This window comes from Eretmochelys imbricata, chromosome 5 (assembly GCF_965152235.1).
Source record: "Eretmochelys imbricata isolate rEreImb1 chromosome 5, rEreImb1.hap1, whole genome shotgun sequence".
NCBI lineage: Eukaryota > Metazoa > Chordata > Testudines > Cheloniidae > Eretmochelys > Eretmochelys imbricata.
Genome location: NC_135576.1, coordinates 1,532,680 through 1,549,126, shown reverse-complemented (window position 1 = coordinate 1,549,126; position 16,447 = coordinate 1,532,680). Strand labels below are relative to the sequence as shown.

The 16,447-nt window shown below is 62.1% G+C and overlaps 1 protein-coding gene across 1 annotated transcript in view; it reads right to left on the bottom strand.

Moving 5' to 3' along the window:
• LOC144264944 (uncharacterized) overlaps nt 1-16,447 on the bottom strand; it is a 60,495-nt gene that overhangs the window by 10,907 nt on the left and 33,141 nt on the right. The window contains exons 5-11 of the mRNA XM_077816964.1: nt 10,424-10,612; nt 9,506-9,721; nt 7,505-7,810; nt 6,701-6,798; nt 5,777-5,969; nt 5,213-5,324; nt 1,938-2,193 (exon numbers count right to left, since the gene is read on the bottom strand). Of these exons, the coding sequence (XP_077673090.1) occupies nt 1,938-2,193; nt 5,213-5,324; nt 5,777-5,969; nt 6,701-6,798; nt 7,505-7,810; nt 9,506-9,721; nt 10,424-10,612 (1,370 nt within the window). The remainder of the gene's footprint in view (nt 1-1,937; nt 2,194-5,212; nt 5,325-5,776; nt 5,970-6,700; nt 6,799-7,504; nt 7,811-9,505; nt 9,722-10,423; nt 10,613-16,447) is intronic.

The window sequence follows — 16,447 nt, the reverse complement described above, 5'->3', positions numbered from 1 at the left end:
GGTTCTCTATGTTTTTGAATCTAATTACCCTGCAAGATATCTACCATCCTGATTTTACAGGGGGGATTTCTTTATTTCTATTTACTTCTATTTTTATTAAAAGTCTTCTTGTAAGAAACTGAATGCTTTTTCATTGTTCTCAGAACCAAGGGTTTGGGTCTGTGGTCACCTATGCAAATTGGTGAGGCTTTTTATCCAACATTTCCCAGGAAAGGGGGGGTGCAAGTGTTGGGAGGATTGTTCATTGTTCTTAAGATCCAAGGGTCTGGGTCTGTAGTCACCTAGGCAAATTGGTGAGGCTTTTTACCAAACCTTGTCCAGGAAGTGGGGTGCAAGGTTTTGGGAAGTATTTTGGGGGGAAGGACGCGTCCAAACAGCTCTTCCCCAGTAACCAGTATTAGTTTGGTGGTGGTAGCGGCCAGTCCAAGGACAACGGGGGAAATATTTTGTACCTTGGGGAAGTTTTTGACCTAAGCTGGTAAAGATAAGCTTAGGAGGTTTTTCATGCAGGTCCCCACATCTGTACCCTAGAGTTCAGAGTGGGGGAGGAACCTTGACAGGTACCTTCTTTGTGTTTTGTCAAGTCTGCAGTGAAAGTGTTCTTAAAATGAACAACATGTGCTGGGTCACCATCCCAGGCTGCTACAACATGAAATATATGGCAGAATGCAAATAAAACAGAGCAGGGAACATACAATTCTCCCGCAAGGAAGTCAGTCACAAATATAATTAATGCATTTTTTTTAAACGAGCATCATCAGCAGGGAAGCATGTCCTCTGGAATGGTGGCCAAAGCATGAAGGGGCACACGAATGTTTAGCAGATCTGGCATGTAAGTATCTTACAATGCTGGCTACAAAAGTGCCATGCGAACGCCTGTTGTCACTTTCAGGTGACATTGTAAATAAGAAGCAGGCAGCATTATTTCCCGTAAATGTAAACAAACTTGTTTGTCTGAGCGATTGGTGGAACAAGAAGTGGGACTGAGTGGACTTGTAGGCTCTAAAGTTTTGCATTGTTTAGTTTTTGAGTCCAGTTATGTAACAAAATATATCTACATTTGTAAGTTGCTTTCATGATAAAGAGATGGCACTACAGTGCTTGTAGGAGGTGAACTGAAAAATACAATTTCTTTTGTTTATCATTTTTACAGTGCAAATATTTGTAATAAAAAATAATAATATAAAGTGAGCAGTGTACACTTTGTATTCTGCGTTGTAATTGAAATCAATATATTTGAAAATGTAGAAAAACATCCAAAACTATTTTTGAGTTAATTGGGTGAGTTAACTGCGATTAATCGACAGCCCTTATCATCTTCCTATAAGATATTGTCCTGACTTTACAGATGGGGAAACCGAGGCAGAGCTGGGCTCAGTGACTTTGCACCTGGATATTACGGGGGTTGATGCCCTAAAATCCTAAAGACAAATTAGAGAAAATAAATTCTATTACTTCAGTTTTGCCCAGGTCACACAGCAAACCATCAGCATGGCCTGAAATAGAACCCAGGAGTCCTGGGTGCCAGCCTCTTCCTCTAACCATTAGATAACACTCCCTGCAATGTCTCGGCCTGTGGATGGGCTCCCAAGGGCAAATGTTGGAAGCCCCATCTCAGGAGTGTTGGCTTTGGGCTGGACAAATCCTAACAAAAGGGACCAATGGAGCTTGTGGGGTGGGCGAAGGACGGACTAGATGTGGCCCAACAGGCCGTTCCCAGCATCCACGGTGCGAAGGGGCGGGAGCAGTATCCCACCCACAGGGGCCATCCCGCTGCACTGCTTGGAGACGGGCATGGGGTGGCCAGCCAGGTCCTCCCCGTCTCTGATACCCCAGCCCTCAGCTGCCACCTCCCAGCCTGCCCGCTGCAGCATGGGCGGCCCCTGGCCTGGGAACCCCAGAGGAGTGGTCAGCGTGCCAGGGGAATCGAGAGCTACCTGGTGCCAGCGGCTGACGACGCGGACGACAGCCGTGTAGTTCCTGTGGGGGCGGAGGGGAGCATTGTAGTACCCATGGTGACGGGCCCCGTCGCCCAGCACAAAGTCAGTCGGGCCTGTGAGGTTGTGCGCGGGGAGCACGGCAGCCAGGTACATGTCGCGCTCCAGGCTGGAGTTGAAGGGCTGCAGATCTGGTGAGCAGCAGGCGTCCGCTTCGCTGCCATTCTGCATCGCAGACACAATGATCTGATACTCCCTGCAAGGGAGGGGTTAGCCAGGTGGGGGCTGAGGGGGAACTGAACGGGGTGGGGAGGGGTTAGCCAGGCGGGGGCTGAGGGGGAACTGAACGGGGTGGGGAGGGGTTAGCCAGATGGGGGCTGAGGGGGAACTGAACGGGGCGGGGAGGGGTTAGCCAGGTGGGGGCTGAGGGGGAACTGAACGGGGCGGGGAGGGGTTAGCCAGGCGGGGGCTGAGGGGGAACTGAACGGGGTGGGGAGGGGTTAGCCAGATGGGGGCTGAGGGGGAACTGAACGGGGCGGGGAGGGGTTAGCCAGGCGGGGGCTGAGGGGGAACTGAATGGGGCGGGGAGGGGTTAGCCAGGTGGGGGCTGAGGGGGAACTGAACGGGGCGGGGAGGGGTTAGCCAGGCGGGGGCTGAGGGGGAACTGAACGGGGTGGGGAGGGGTTAGCCAGATGGGGGCTGAGGGGGAACTGAACGGGGCGGGGAGGGGTTAGCCAGGCGGGGGCTGAGGGGGAACTGAACGGGGCGGGGAGGGGTTAGCCAGGCGGGGGCTGAGGGGGAACTGAACAGGGCGGGGAGGGGTTAGCCAGGCGGGGGCTGAGGGGGAACTGAACGGGGCGGGGAGGGGTTAGCCAGATGGGGGCTGAGGGGGAACTGAACGGGGCGGGGAGGGGTTAGGCAGGTGGGGGCTGAGGGGGAACTGAACGGGGCGGGGAGGGGTTAGCCAGGCGGGGGCTGAGGGGGAACTGAACAGGGCGGGGAGGGGTTAGCCAGGCGGGGGCTGAGGGGGAACTGAACGGGGCGGGGAGGGGTTAGCCAGATGGGGGCTGAGGGGGAACTGAACGGGGCGGGGAGGGGTTAGGCAGGTGGGGGCTGAGGGGGAACTGAACGGGGCGGGGAGGGGTTAGCCAGGCGGGGGCTGAGGGGGGAATGGGGGAACTGAACGGGGCGGGGAGGGGTTAGCCAGGTGGGGGCTGAGGGGGGAATGGGGGAACTGAACGGGGCGGGGAGGGGTTAGCCAGGCGGGGGCTGAGGGGGAACTGAACGGGGTGGGGAGGGGTTAGCCAGGCGGGGGCTGAGGGGGAACTGAACGGGGCGGGGAGGGGTTAGCCAGGCGGGGCTGAGGGGGGAATGGGGGAACTGAACGGGGCGGGGAGGGGTTAGCCAGGCGGGGGCTGAGGGGGAACTGAACGGGGTGGGGAGGGGTTAGCCAGGCGGGGGCTGAGGGGGAACTGAACGGGGCGGGGAGGGGTTAGCCAGGCGGGGCTGAGGGGGAACTGAACGGGGCGGGGAGGGGTTAGCCAGGCGGGGCTGAGGGGGGAATGGGGGAACTGAACGGGGCGGGGAGGGGTTAGCCAGATGGGGGCTGAGGGGGGAATGGGGGAACTGAACGGGGTGGGGAGGGGTTAGGCAGGTGGGGGCTGAGGGGGAATGGGGGAACTGAACGGGGTGGGAAGGGGTTAGCCAGGTGGAGGCTGAGGGGGAATGGGGGAACTGAACGGGGCAGGGGAATGGGGTTTGCCAGGCGGGGGCTGAGGGGGGAATGGGGGAACTGAACGGGGCAGAGGAGGGGTTAGCCAGATGGGGGCTGAGGGGGAACTGAATGCGACAGAGGAGGGATTAGCCAGGTGGAGGCTGAGGGGGGAATGGGGGAACTGAACGGGGCAGGGGAATGGGGTTAGCCAGATGGGGGCTGAGGGGGAGGGAAGAAACTGAAAGGGGCAGGGAGGGGTTAGCTAGATAGGGGCTGAGGGGTGATGGGGGAACTGAACCGGGCAGGGGAATGGGGTTAGCCAGATGGGGGCTGAGGGATGTGACGAAGCGGGACTGTTCTTAATGTTTCCTCTAAATATTGTGGGGGTGCCTCAGTTTCCCCTAGGCAGTTCTTAAGTATCTAGGTGGTGGGGTAAGGGTGTATGATCATTGCAGAGCCCTAGAGGGCAGGTGTGTGCAGGGGTCTGGACACAGACAATGGCCGACACCCTGTTTCCTGGCCACTGGTGGCCTGGGCCCTTCCCCCCTGCAAGGTGAGATCTAAAAGGTTGGAGAACAAAGGAATCAGGTGACCTCCTGGCCCGGGAAAGCCCAGAGGAGGAGGTGCTGGGGGGAGTTTCAGTTTGGGGGCTGGCTGGGACATGGAGTGAAGGGCAGATGTGATTGTCTGGCTCACTGCCCCCCAAAATGGACCCGGCTGAGGGGTCCTGTTCTCTGCACCTACAAGCTCTGGTTTAGACCATGTTCCTGTCGTCTAATAAACCTCTGTTTTACTGGCTGGCTGAGAGTCCCGTCTGACTGCGGAGTTGGGAGGCAGGACCCTCTGGCTTCCCCAGGACCCCACCTGGGCGGACTTGCTGTGGGAAGGGCACGGAGGGGCAGAGGAGGCTGAATGCTCTGAGGTCAGACCCAGGAAGGGGGAAGCTGTGTGAGCTGTGTGTCCTGCAGACAGGCTGCTCACAGAGAGGAGACTGCCCCAGAGTCCTGCCTGGCTTCGCAAGGAGCAGTTCCAGAGCATCGCCTGGGGACGCCGTGACAAGGGATGACAGGGGAAACGCAGGGTGATTGTCAGGGAAAATTCCTGCCGCAGGCTAATCCAGGTTGGGAAACCCTCTGGGAATGGGGGAGCCCATCGCTGGGTGTTTACACCAGACTGGACAAAGCCGTGGAGAGCAAACCTCTCCAGCCCATCCCCCTACTGTTAGTCACCCCATCTACGGGGGCTGATCTGAGGTTTAGGTGAAAGCTCCTTGGGGAAGGGGCCTGGGCGTCCCGTTCCCTCTACGAAGTGCCCAGCACCCCTTTGGGCGCTATACGACACACACATACTAAAAATGACCAGCAACACCTCCGGACACCGTCCAGCCACGTGGCCGCAGCCAGGCGCTGCTGGCACCCAGGCCGGGGTGGTCTAAGCGCACCCCTGGGCGTGGTGACGTGCTGTGTGTGGCTGGGGCCTCTGGCTGCGAAGACCTCTTGCTGATTCCAGGGGTGGGTTTCCTGCGGGTAGGAGCAATACTCCCTGCCTGAGCTGCGTGTACCTGATGGGTCCATGGAGCCCAGGGAGGGGCTGCAGCGGGAGCAGAGCCGTCCCGCTCGACGGGGAGATGCTGTAGACGCTCAGGGCGGTGACGCTGGGGGGGATGGCCGGCTCTGCAGGGATTAACCGACAGGCAAAGCGTCAGCGGGCAGCATCGCATGCTGTCTGGGGAGACAGGAAGGGCCCATCTGACAGCCAGAAGCACAGAACTGCCCTGGAGTCAACGCCGGGTCTCAGTCTGCACCGACCCATTTTGTGGGTGCTGCCAGGCATGGCTCAGGAACACTGCCAGGCTGTCTGGGCATAAACACCCCTGCTCCTGCCATGCTGTGCCTGCCCTGGGGGTAAGGGAGTGCACAGCATGGAGGGGTGCACCATGCGGGCCCAGCCTGTAATGCCGCACCCTGCTCAGCTGGGCACGCTGGGCCTGTGCTCTCCCTGGGACACAGCGCCACGGGAAAGGAGAGGGGCCGGGAGCCACGCCAGAGAGCTCAGGGAGTTGCTTTTGCTCCGTGCCCTGGTCCTCGGCCCCCTCAGACTCATCCTAGAGCAGGGAGGCCCCTACCAGAGATGTTGGTTTCAAAGTCCCAGCGCGACTCCTGCCCAAGGCCGGCAGCCGTCAGGCCCTGGATTGTCACCGTGTAGTTGGTCCCGTGTCTCCAGGGGTGCAGCAGGTACTTGGTGACCGACTGATTCACTCGCAGCTTCTCGACCTCGAGGAAACTGCTGTTGTACTCTCTCCTGGCCGTGATGTTCAGCTAGAGAAAGGAACGCGGCTCTGGAGAGGAGCGGTTCTGACCCCCAGCCCCACCTGACAATGGGCACAAGCCCCACGCTGCAGGGAATTGTCTGAGCAGGGACTTCACCTGTGCCAGCAGGGACTTCACCCTCCTTCTCTCCCTCCCCCCGCAGCACGGCAGAGCTGCCCAGCAGCACCGGGAGTTTCTTCTTCCTCTGCGGCAGCCAGCATGGCCACCTGGGCAGCAAGAGGGGCATTGCTCAGGTAGGGGGAATGCCCAGGGCCGCTCCCCCTCACAGGGGTCCCCCATTTGTCAGTGTCCCCCGGGGAAGTGCTGGGGCACGGAGCTGCATGCTGTGCCAGGCAGGGGACGGGCGAGAGCCCGCAGCACAGGGGCACGGAGCTGCACGTTGCACTCGCAGGATCTGGGTCAGAGCCCGCAGCACAGGGGCTCGCAGCAAGATGGATGCAATGCTGGAGACAGGAGGGATTGGGTAGTTTTAAACTCCCAATTGGCCATAAAGGGGGAAAGCCTAGGGAGGGCCATGGAGCAGCTGGAGAGTGGGGACGAGGTGCCCCTCGCTCTGGGGCAGGGCTCGGCGCTGCGGGAAGGGCAGCAGAAATGGATAATGACACCTGGACGATGCCCCCTGAATCTCCCTCCCTCTCTCGCTGTCCCTGCCCACTCAGACCGTGCCCCGGGCTGAGACACCCTCCAGAGGCATCCCAGCGAGTCGCTTGCCCCGGTACCTGGTACCCGATGATCGCCCCTTTGCAGGGCGGCAGCTGTTTCCACCTGAAGGTTTTGGTGCTGGGATCCAGCGGCTCAATCTTGGGTTGGTCTGGGGCTGAAAGCGAAGGAATCCCAGGTCACTGACCGGGCCCAAGGACGAGGCACCCTGTGCAGAGCACTGTGGGGGCGGGGGCTCCCGGCACAGGGATCACCGTTCTGGGTGGTCCCTGCTGCAGGAGGGCGAGGGCCAGGCCCTGCCACCTCTCCTGGGTAATGCTGGCTGGCTGGGCATGAGGAGCTGGCAGCGTCCTACAGCTCCTCCCTGGCAGCCCCTGGCAGCAGATCGCAGAGCCCTGCCCCTGCTCTGACTGCACGAGGGGCTCAGACACCACAGTGAGGGGCGTGGTACCGGGACTGGACTGGATGGACGGACTGCTGGGAAGGTGGGCAGCCCACCAGCTGGGCTAGGGCAGCTAGTGGCTCTTCTCCCAACCGTCCCACGCCTGGGCCTTCAGAGCCCCGAACACACCGTGGGATCCCCCCACACCGAGCCTCAGGTTCCAGGCTCACCCCACAGGGCTGTTCTGGGGAGATGGGCAGGGAGATGCGGTTGGGGGACTCCGTTTACTGTAATGAGCCCCACACCCCTTTCTACTGAGCCCCCCCTCCAACCTCCAGGCAGGGCCCCGATCACCAGCTAAGCCTGCTCAGTTGGTCGGACAGGGGGGTTGAGTTGCAGAGCGACAGAGGCCCGTCTGCCCCCATGCTCAGCAGCGAGCCCAGGATTCACAGCCCCGGGGTGACTCCCCCACCTCCCCTACCTGTTTCACTCGTGTGGACCTGCTGGCTATAAAGGACGGTCGCTGGGTAGCCCCCAGAGATGGTGACTCTGTAGGAGGTGAAGGGGTGCAGGGAGCTGCACGTTACTGTTCCTTCCAGTCCCTGTAATGGCTGCTCGCTGGTGGTGTGCTGTGGTCTCCGGCAGGGGCCTGACAGGGGTCCAACCAGCCAGCATTGGGCCCGTATCTTCCAGCTGCCCTGGCAGGTTTCGGGGGGTTCACAAGTCCAGTGGAGTTTGATGGTGGCGGGTGAAATCTCCAGGGCCCCTGGGATGATCCGGGGGGTCACTAGACAATAAGCACCAGCATGAGGGTTACTTTCCTGCCCCTTCCGCATGCACAGAGCTCTGCAAAGGCATTCCAGTCAAATAGCCCCTGCTCCCCACCCACAGCGGGGTGAGAGGCCAAACCCACCAACATCTGAGCTCCTCGGGTGGAAGGCACCACAGAGGACACAGGATTACCATCAGTATCGCCTAACTGAGCCCCGGAGGGGGTTCTGATCCAAGCCTGATTTCCTTTTCTTCCAGGAAACCTCACCCCCTTTGCAAACACCCCCGGTGCTCCCGTCCGTACCTCCGTCGCTCGGCAGCCAAGCAGGACACAGCCCTTTGAGGGAGCTGGAAGCTGGAGCTCCCTGCCCCAGGGCACATGCAGGCTGCAGTGGGACAGGACGCAGCCCATGGAGACTACAGGCCTTGCGCCATGCGGTCCCGAGCGGCAGCAGAGTGCATGCTGGGATTGTCAGACCTGCTGACCGGACACGCAAAGTCCAGTTACTGAGGGTGGGGGCGGCAGGGAGGTGCTGAGTCACCACCCGCGCCAGCCCCTCCTCAGCCGGGGCTGCCTCCTACCTGTGTCGGGCGCTGCAGCTCCCAGTGGGGGCTCCGCAGGCGAGTCCCTCCCCACCCGGGCAGGGGAGACAGGGGAATAGCAGCGAGCGAACGGGGCTGGGTCTTGGGGGGAAGGGGCAGAGCGGGGGTGGTTCCAGCATTCCTGCTGGAGTGTGTGGTTTTTAAATATTACCCGAGAGGCCACTCACAGTGGCTTGAGGGGCTGTTGAAAACAGGGGGTGCTGCTGGGCTCCCAGGGCGCGGCTCCCTGTCAGAGGGGCCGGACATGCCCCGGGCAGGGCTGGTTTATGGCCCAGGCACTGCAGGCGCGTGCCTAAGGCCCTGTCACGGATGACGACAATCCCAACGCTCATTAAAACACTGCTTCTAGCTCGGTGGGCTGCAAAGAAGAACTTGAAAAGTGCCCTGAGCGTGAGTGATGCGGTGATGTCTGCCTGAGTCTGCAGACAGCCTTGATCTGGGGGGACTGTAGCTGGGCGCACCGGGTGGAACGAGGAGAGCTTAGACTGAACAGCAGGAGAAATGTTTGGGAGCAGACCTGCCCCTCCTGCTCCAGGGCATGAGCCAACCTCTGACTGGGGGGTGGGGACTCTCCCTGGGGCAGGTGACCCCATCGCTCCCTCCTGGGGGGTTCCTACGTCTCTGTCTGAACCCGCTAGTTTGGACCCAGGATCCGGGGCTCGATGGAGCACAGCTCCGGTCCAGCCTAGCGCCGCCTGTTTCTGTGACAGACGTTCTGACAGGGACACCCCCGCCCCCCAGGAGTGGCATCCTCTCTGGGGGTGCGGAGGGAGCAGTTAACACTGGGCCGCTCAGAACGCTGGGGAACTCCCTGTTGGGAACAATCCTGCCCTGGCCTGGGGATGGGCTGGCTGGGCCCAAGGGGGCTTTGCTGGCTTCAAGTGCTACAAGTCTTTAAAAAATACCCTTAAAGCCCCCCCCGTGCCCCCCAATGTGCCTTGGCCTCGTGGGCTCCTCTCACAGGCACTGACCCCTGACCTCAGGCCTTCCCCGCTCCCCTCCTCTGTGCGCTCCCAGACGGTTCTCAGTTACCCCACGCCCCAGCTGGGTTTCCAGCCGCGCGAGCAGGGAGCTGGCCAGGGCCGAGAGCCGCTGTGTCCTCACTTACCTGGACAGGTAACGTTCCCTGTGGTAGGGCGCAATGTGCCCCGGTCCCACCTAGCCCAGTAACTCCAGGTCTGACCCTGTCTCACACATCTGATCACAGAGGGCGAAGGCTGGGACCCCCCAGGGCAGCTCAGTGTCGTCTGTTCATTCTGGCCATAAAACGGCCGGTCTGGCACAAACCGGAGTCTGGGGTCCCACTGGGGCCTGGGGCATTTCTCTGCCAGAGGAAAGGGGTGTGGTGTTAGTGAGGGCTGGGGCAGCCCGGCTGGGAGACGTCTGACCCTGGGGGATAATCACCCAGGGACGGGCTGGCGCCCCCTCGCCTGGGCCATTTAGAACGAGGGCCGGAGCACGAGGCCTGGCCTGTGGAGCTCTGCGGGGGTGGGGGTCTAACCGGGCTTTCCCGGCTCTCACTGGTCCGACCCATGGGCTCACTTGCCCCCTCTGTGGGGCAGGTCCGTGAACGAACTCAGCCGCTTCTGGAAGCACCAGGGGTCTGAACACAGTGGAAGAGCCCGGCAGAGACGGGGGCTGACCCAGGCAGCTCATGGTGCGGGCGGTGAGGGCACAATTCAGCCACAAGTCTCCTTTGGGAAGGTTTATGTCCTTGGGGCATTGCCCTCTGCCCAGCCTGGGGCTTCTCCTGCCTCAGGCATATGCCCCCCGCAGGGCGCGACCAGGGCCCGAGGGGTCAGGCAGGGCAAACGCCCACCCCGATGGTTGGGGTCCTGAGATGGGAACTGGCCCCTGGGTGCTGCTCTCCTGACAGCGGGGTAATGTCACGAGAGCAGAGACCTCCACCCCATCCAGATCCCTGAGCTCCATGGGCCTCGCACCTGCGCAGAGCCTCGCAGGGGACCTCAGGTCTTGGGTTCGAATCCCGCCAGCCCATCCTGCAGCCCGTCTGTGCAGAACTCACCCACACAGCTCACATGGCTCGTGTCCCACTCCACGCGCCCAGCCGTCTCCGTACAGTGCATCCAAGCCGGGCGCCCCTCGTACTGCTCCTGGCGACAGGTCACCCAAACCCTCTCGCCAACGACAAACTCTGTCCGTGCGGACGCAGCAGAGACCGACGGGGGCCAGTTTCCTGCCGTCGTACAAACCCCTGGAGGGAAAGAAATGCCCAGTCTCCGCAAATCCCTCCCTCATGACGACTGCGTCCTCCCCTCCCAGCAGAGCGATCCGGACTGCGCCCCACCCTGGGAGGGGGGCACCCAGTGCTGATACCGCTCCCACCCCATAATGTTGTGAGAGGGGCTGTCAGCCCATCTGCCCAGGCCGGGCCCCACCCCCGTCACCTGAGGGATGCTGACAGCTGTTGGCAGGTGCCCCATATCCCACCGCGTCTCCTCCCCCCGTTAGCCAATGTCCCTCCCCCACACCCCAGACCGCGAACACCCCCAATACGCCCGTCTGGGTCCCCGCGCTGCACACATCACTATGGCAACTGAGCTCCTGCCCCAGTGTCCCCATAGCAGCTTAGTGTCTCCTGAGCCGCCCACCTGCCCCTGGCACCCAGCCCCGGCACACCTGCCTGGGCAAGATCTGCTCCCTCAGAGGCAAATGCCACCTCTGTTCCCCAGACAGATCCCAGCCCCCCAAGTGCCCCTCCCCACAGCCCCCTGCCCGCTCCTGGGAGCTGCTCCCCGAGGACCCTCCCCCTTGAGCAGCCCCTCACTTGGGCCAAGGAGCTGGGGTCACGGTCACACCAGGGCTGAATTCAGATTCTCCACTCTCTGACCCTGCCCCGGAGCATCTCGGCCTCGTCTCCCACGTCCCTCCGGGCCCAGCCTCTCGGTGCTTTGCCGCTGCCTCCTTTGCCCGAGCCTGCCATGCTCTCACCTGGGCCCACAGAGCCCGGCTGGGTCTGGCCGCTCTCCCTGCCTCCCTCCTCCGCCAGTGACCCCGGATCCTGCGCTCACACCCCGCTGGGTCTGGACCCTCACCCTCCTCCCTCCTCCGCCAGTGACCCCGGATCCTGCGCTCACACCTCGCTGGGTCTGGACCCTCACCCTCTTCCCTCCTCCGCCAGTCTCCCCGGATCCTGTGCTCACACCTCGCTGGGTCTGGACCCTCACCCTCCTCCCTCCTCTGCCAGTGATCCTGCGCTCACACCCCACTGGGTCTGGACCCTCACCCTCCTCCCTCCTCTGCCAGTGATCCTGCGCTCACACCTCACTGGGTCTGGACCCTCACCCTCCTCCCTCCTCTGCCAGTGATCCTGCGCTCACACCCCACTGGGTCTGGACCCTCACCCTCCTCCCTCCTCTGCCAGTGATCCTGCGCTCACACCCCGCTGGGTCTGGACCCTCACCCTCCTCCCTCCTCCGCCAGTGACCCCGGATCCTGCGCTCACACCCCACTGGGTCTGGACCCTCACCCTCCTCCCTCCTCCGCCAGTCATCCTGCGCTCACACCCCGCTGGGTCTGGACCCTCACCCTCCTCCCTCCTCTGCCAGTGATCCTGCGCTCACACCCCGCTGGGTCTGGACCCTCACCCTCCTCCCTCCTCCGCCAGTCACCCCGGATCCTGCGCTCACACCCCGCTGGGTCTGGACCCTCACCCTCCTCCCTCCTCCGCCAGTCACCCCGGATCCTGCGCTCACACCTCGCTGGGTCTGGACCCTCACCCTCCACCCTCCTCCGCCAGTCACCCCGGATCCTGCGCTCACACCCTGCTGGGTCTGGACCCTCACCCTCCACCCTCCTCCGCCAATCCCCCCGGATCCTGCGCTCACACCCTGCTGGGTCTGGACCCTCACCCTCCACCCTCCTCCGCCAATCCCCCCGGATCCTGCGCTCACACCTCGCTGGGTCTGGACCCTCACCCTCCTCCCTCCTCCGCCAGTCACCCCGGATCCTGCGCTCACACCCTGCTGGGTCTGGACCCTCACCCTCCTCCCTCCTCCGCCAGTCACCCCGGATCCTGCGCTCACACCTCGCTCGGTCTGGACCCTCACCCTCCACCCTCCTCCGCCAATCCCCCCGGATCCTGCGCTCACACCTCGCTGGGTCTGGACCCTTACCCTCCTCCCTCCTCCGCCAGTCACCCCGGATCCTGCGCTCACACCTCACTGGGTCTGGACCCTCACCCTCCTCCCTCCTCCGCCAGTCACCCCGGATCCTGCGCTCACACCTCGCTGGGTCTGGACCCTCACCCTCCACCCTCCTCCGCCAGTCACCCCGGATCCTGCACTCACACCTCACTAGGTCTGGCCCGTGGTTTACACCGCAGGGGGTGTTCGCGGAGGGAGCCTCATATCAGGCTGCCAGGTCCAGAGACAAGGGGACACCTGTCACTAGGTGTGACGAAGCGGGACTGTTCTTAATGTTTCCTCTGAATAGTGTGGGGGTGCCTCAGCTTCCCCTAGGCAGTTCTTAAGTCTCTAGGGGGTGGGGTAAGGGTGTATGATCGTTGCAGAGCCCTGGAGGGCAGGTGTGTGCAGGGGTCTGGACACAGAGAATGGCCGACACCCTGTTTCCTGGCAACTGATGGCCTGGGCCCTTCCCCCCTGCAAGGTGAGAGCTAAAGGGTTGGAGAACAAAGGAATCAGGTGACCTCCTGGCCCGGGAAAGGGACAAAGCCCAGAGGAGGAGGAGGGGGTGGAGAGAGTTTCAGTTTGGGGCTGGCTGGGGACATGGAGTGAAGTGCAGATGGGGTTGTCTGGCTCACTGCCCCCCAAAATGGACCCAGCTGAGGGGTCCTGTTCTCTGCACCTGCAAGCTCTGTGTTAGACCATGTTCCTGTCGTCTAATAAACCTTCTGTTTTACTGGCTGGCTGAGAGTCCCGTCTGACTGCGGAGTTGTGGGGCAGGACCCTCTGGCTTCCCCAGGACCCCGCCTGGGCGGACTGGCTGTGGGAAGCGCACGGAGGGGCAGAGGAGGCTGAATGCTCCGAGGTCAGACCCAGGAAGGGGGAAGCCGGGTGAGCTTCTGTGACGATGTGACTCAGCAGGGAGGGGGGAGTGTTGACCTGGGAATGGGCCCTGGGGAGGGGAGACCTGAGAGCCTGTCACCTGAGCCAGGAGGGGGAGGGGGAGGTAAAACCTCTGCCCAGGAATGTGGACGGAGACTGCAGCAGGGAACCTGCTAGGTGGGTTTAGTTTTCAGCTTGGGGCTGGGGAGAGGAACACAGGGAACCCCAGGGCTGGGGTCTAAGCTCCCTGCTCCCCCAGAAGGACGTGATTGAGGGGTCCTGGTTGTACCCACAAGCTCTGTTGTGGACTGTGTTCCTGTTGTCCAATAAACCTTCTGTTTTACTGGCTGGCTGAGAGTCTCAGTGGATCCCAGGAAGAGGGGTGCAGGGCCTGGACTCCCCCACACTCCGTGACAACTGGTGGCAGCGGTGGGATCTACTGCACCCCGTGAACGGCGCTTCCTGCAGTAAGTGACTGGGGAACAGTAAAACGAAGGGAAATTGACGGGGACCAGGCGTGCTGAAGATTCAGAGAGAGACGGTTTCGGGGGGCGGTTAACCCCTGGGAATGTGTGACCAGAGAGAAGGACTTTTGCAGTAACAGGGTCCCCCAGGGGATTGCAGCGAGCGGTCCCAGGGGCGGAGGAGTCTGCAGCTCGACCCTGGCAAAGAGGTGGTGACCTCAAGAAGGACTGGCACACTAAGGGCTTTTCCTGGAAACCGTGGAAAGCTGCCCGGCCTGCGAGTGGCCAGCAGGGAGATGTACGCTAAACGCCTTAAGAGCGACCTGGTGGAGCTGTGCAGGCAGAGGGGGCTGCGCATCGGGAGGTCCACCAAGGAACAGCTGATTGCCCAGTTGGAGGAGAGGGATCGCTTGGATGGCCCAATCCCTGTCCCTGAGGGAAGCCACCCGGCGGACGCAGCGTGGGCCCTGGGGCCTGACCGGGCTGGGAGGGGTCAGACTGCTGCCGAGGACATCCCGAGACCCTTCCTACCTATGTCTGGGGGAAGGGTTGGGGGAAGCCCAGTGAATACTGAGGGCACCCTGACCCCAGCAGCCAGCAGGGGATCCTCCCGGCGGAGCTCCCCATCCCTGGAGCTGAGGCGGCTGGAATGGGAGAGGGAGATGAAAATGAGGGAGCTGGAGGATCATGAAAAACAACGTCAACATGAGGAGAAACAACGTCAACATGAGGAGAAACAACGTCAACATGAGCAGGAGGAGAAGGAGAGGGAGCGTCAGGAGAAGGAGAAACAAAGACAGCACGAACTGGAGCTGGCCAGGCTGAGGAGCAGTGGGGCCCCGGCTGTGGTGAGTGCGGGGGGACCCAAGACTGCAAGGAGCTTTGATAAGTGCTTCCTGGCCCAGCGGAAGGAGGGAGAGGACATAGATAGCTTCCTGACGGCCTTTGAAAATGCCTGTGAGCTGCACAGGGTTGACCCTGCAGACAGGCTCCAGTTCCTCACCCCCTTACTGGACCCCAAAGCCGTGGAGGTGTACAGCCGAATGACAGGGCCGGAGGCAGGGGACTATGAACTGTTCAAACAGGCCCTGCTCCGTGAGTTTGGGCTGACCCCCGAGATGTACCGGAGAAGGTTCCGGAGTCAGCGTAAAACGCCTGAGGTCACCTACCTACAACTAGTCAACCGGCTGCAGGAATATGCCCGCAAGTGGACAGCTGGGGCCCGAGCTGAAGAGGACCTGCTTGACCTAATCGTACTGGAGCAACTGTATGAACAGTGCCCTTCCGACCTGAGGCTGTGGCTGGTGGACAAAAAGCTGGAGAACCCCCAGCACGCAGGGCAGCTGGCCGACGAGTTTGTGAACAGTCGGTCAGGGAGTAGCCGGGAGGAGTCCCAAAAGAACAGGCCCCCCCCCGATGCAGAGAGAGAGTCACCAGGGGGCCTCCCAGCGGGGAAATAGGGAGAACCCCCTCCCAAGGGGGACGCCTGGCGACGGGCCCCTCCGACCTGCTCGAGGGGACCAACGTGACCTGAGCTGCTATCACTGTGGCCAGACAGGCCACGTACGGTCCCAGTGCCCCGGGCTCAGGGACAAACTGAGCAGACCCAACCTACTCAGGGTTAACTGGGTAGGGACCCAGCTGGACGAGGGGCAGAAGACCCAGGAAAGGGGGCCTACCAGTTTACCACCTGGTCAGGAGGGAAGAGTACCCCAGGCCAGCTCCGCCAGAGGGCTGGAGGCTCTGGACTCAGGGTGCTCGGTTTACAGGGAGGGCGCGGGGCTGTCCCTCCGGAGAGAGTGCCTTGTTCCCCTGGAGGTGGATGGGAGGAAGGTCAATGGATACTGGGATACGGGCGCGGAGGTGACGCTGGCCCGGCCTGAGGTGGTGGGCCCAGATCGGGTGGTGCCCAACACCTACCTGACCCTGACAGGGGTGGGCGGGACCCCATTTAAGGTGCCCGTGGCAAGGGTACACCTGAAATGGGGGGCCAAGGAGGGCCCTAAGGATGTGGGGGTACACCCCCATTTGCCCACTGAAGTTTTGATGGGGGGAGACCTAGAGGACTGGCCAAGCAAGCCCCAGACCGCCCTGGTTGTGACGCGTAGCCAGAGCCGGCGAGGGGCACTGCTCCCTGACCTCGGGGAGGGTACCGCACCGGAGGCGCAGGACTCTTCCCTGGTGGGGAGGGAGCGCCGAGGGGCACGGCTCAGAGAGGCTGAGGCCTCAGACCTGGCCACTGAGCGGGAACCGGGCCCCATCCCTTCCCCAGCCGCTGAGTTCCAGGCCGAGTTGAGGAAAGATCCCTCCTTGCGGAAGCTCAGGGACCTGGCCGACCTTGGTGTGGGACGGACCATGAGGAGAGGCTGCCAGGAGAGGTTCCTGAGGGAGAAGGGGTTCCTATACCGAGAATGGGCTCCCCCAGGGGAAGTGGAGTCCTGTGGGACCAGGAGGCAGCTGGTGGTCCCCCAGAAGTATCGCCGCAAGCTACTGTACCTGGCCCATGACATCCCCCTCACAGGGCACCAGGGAATCCGGCGCACCCGGCAGAGGTTGCTA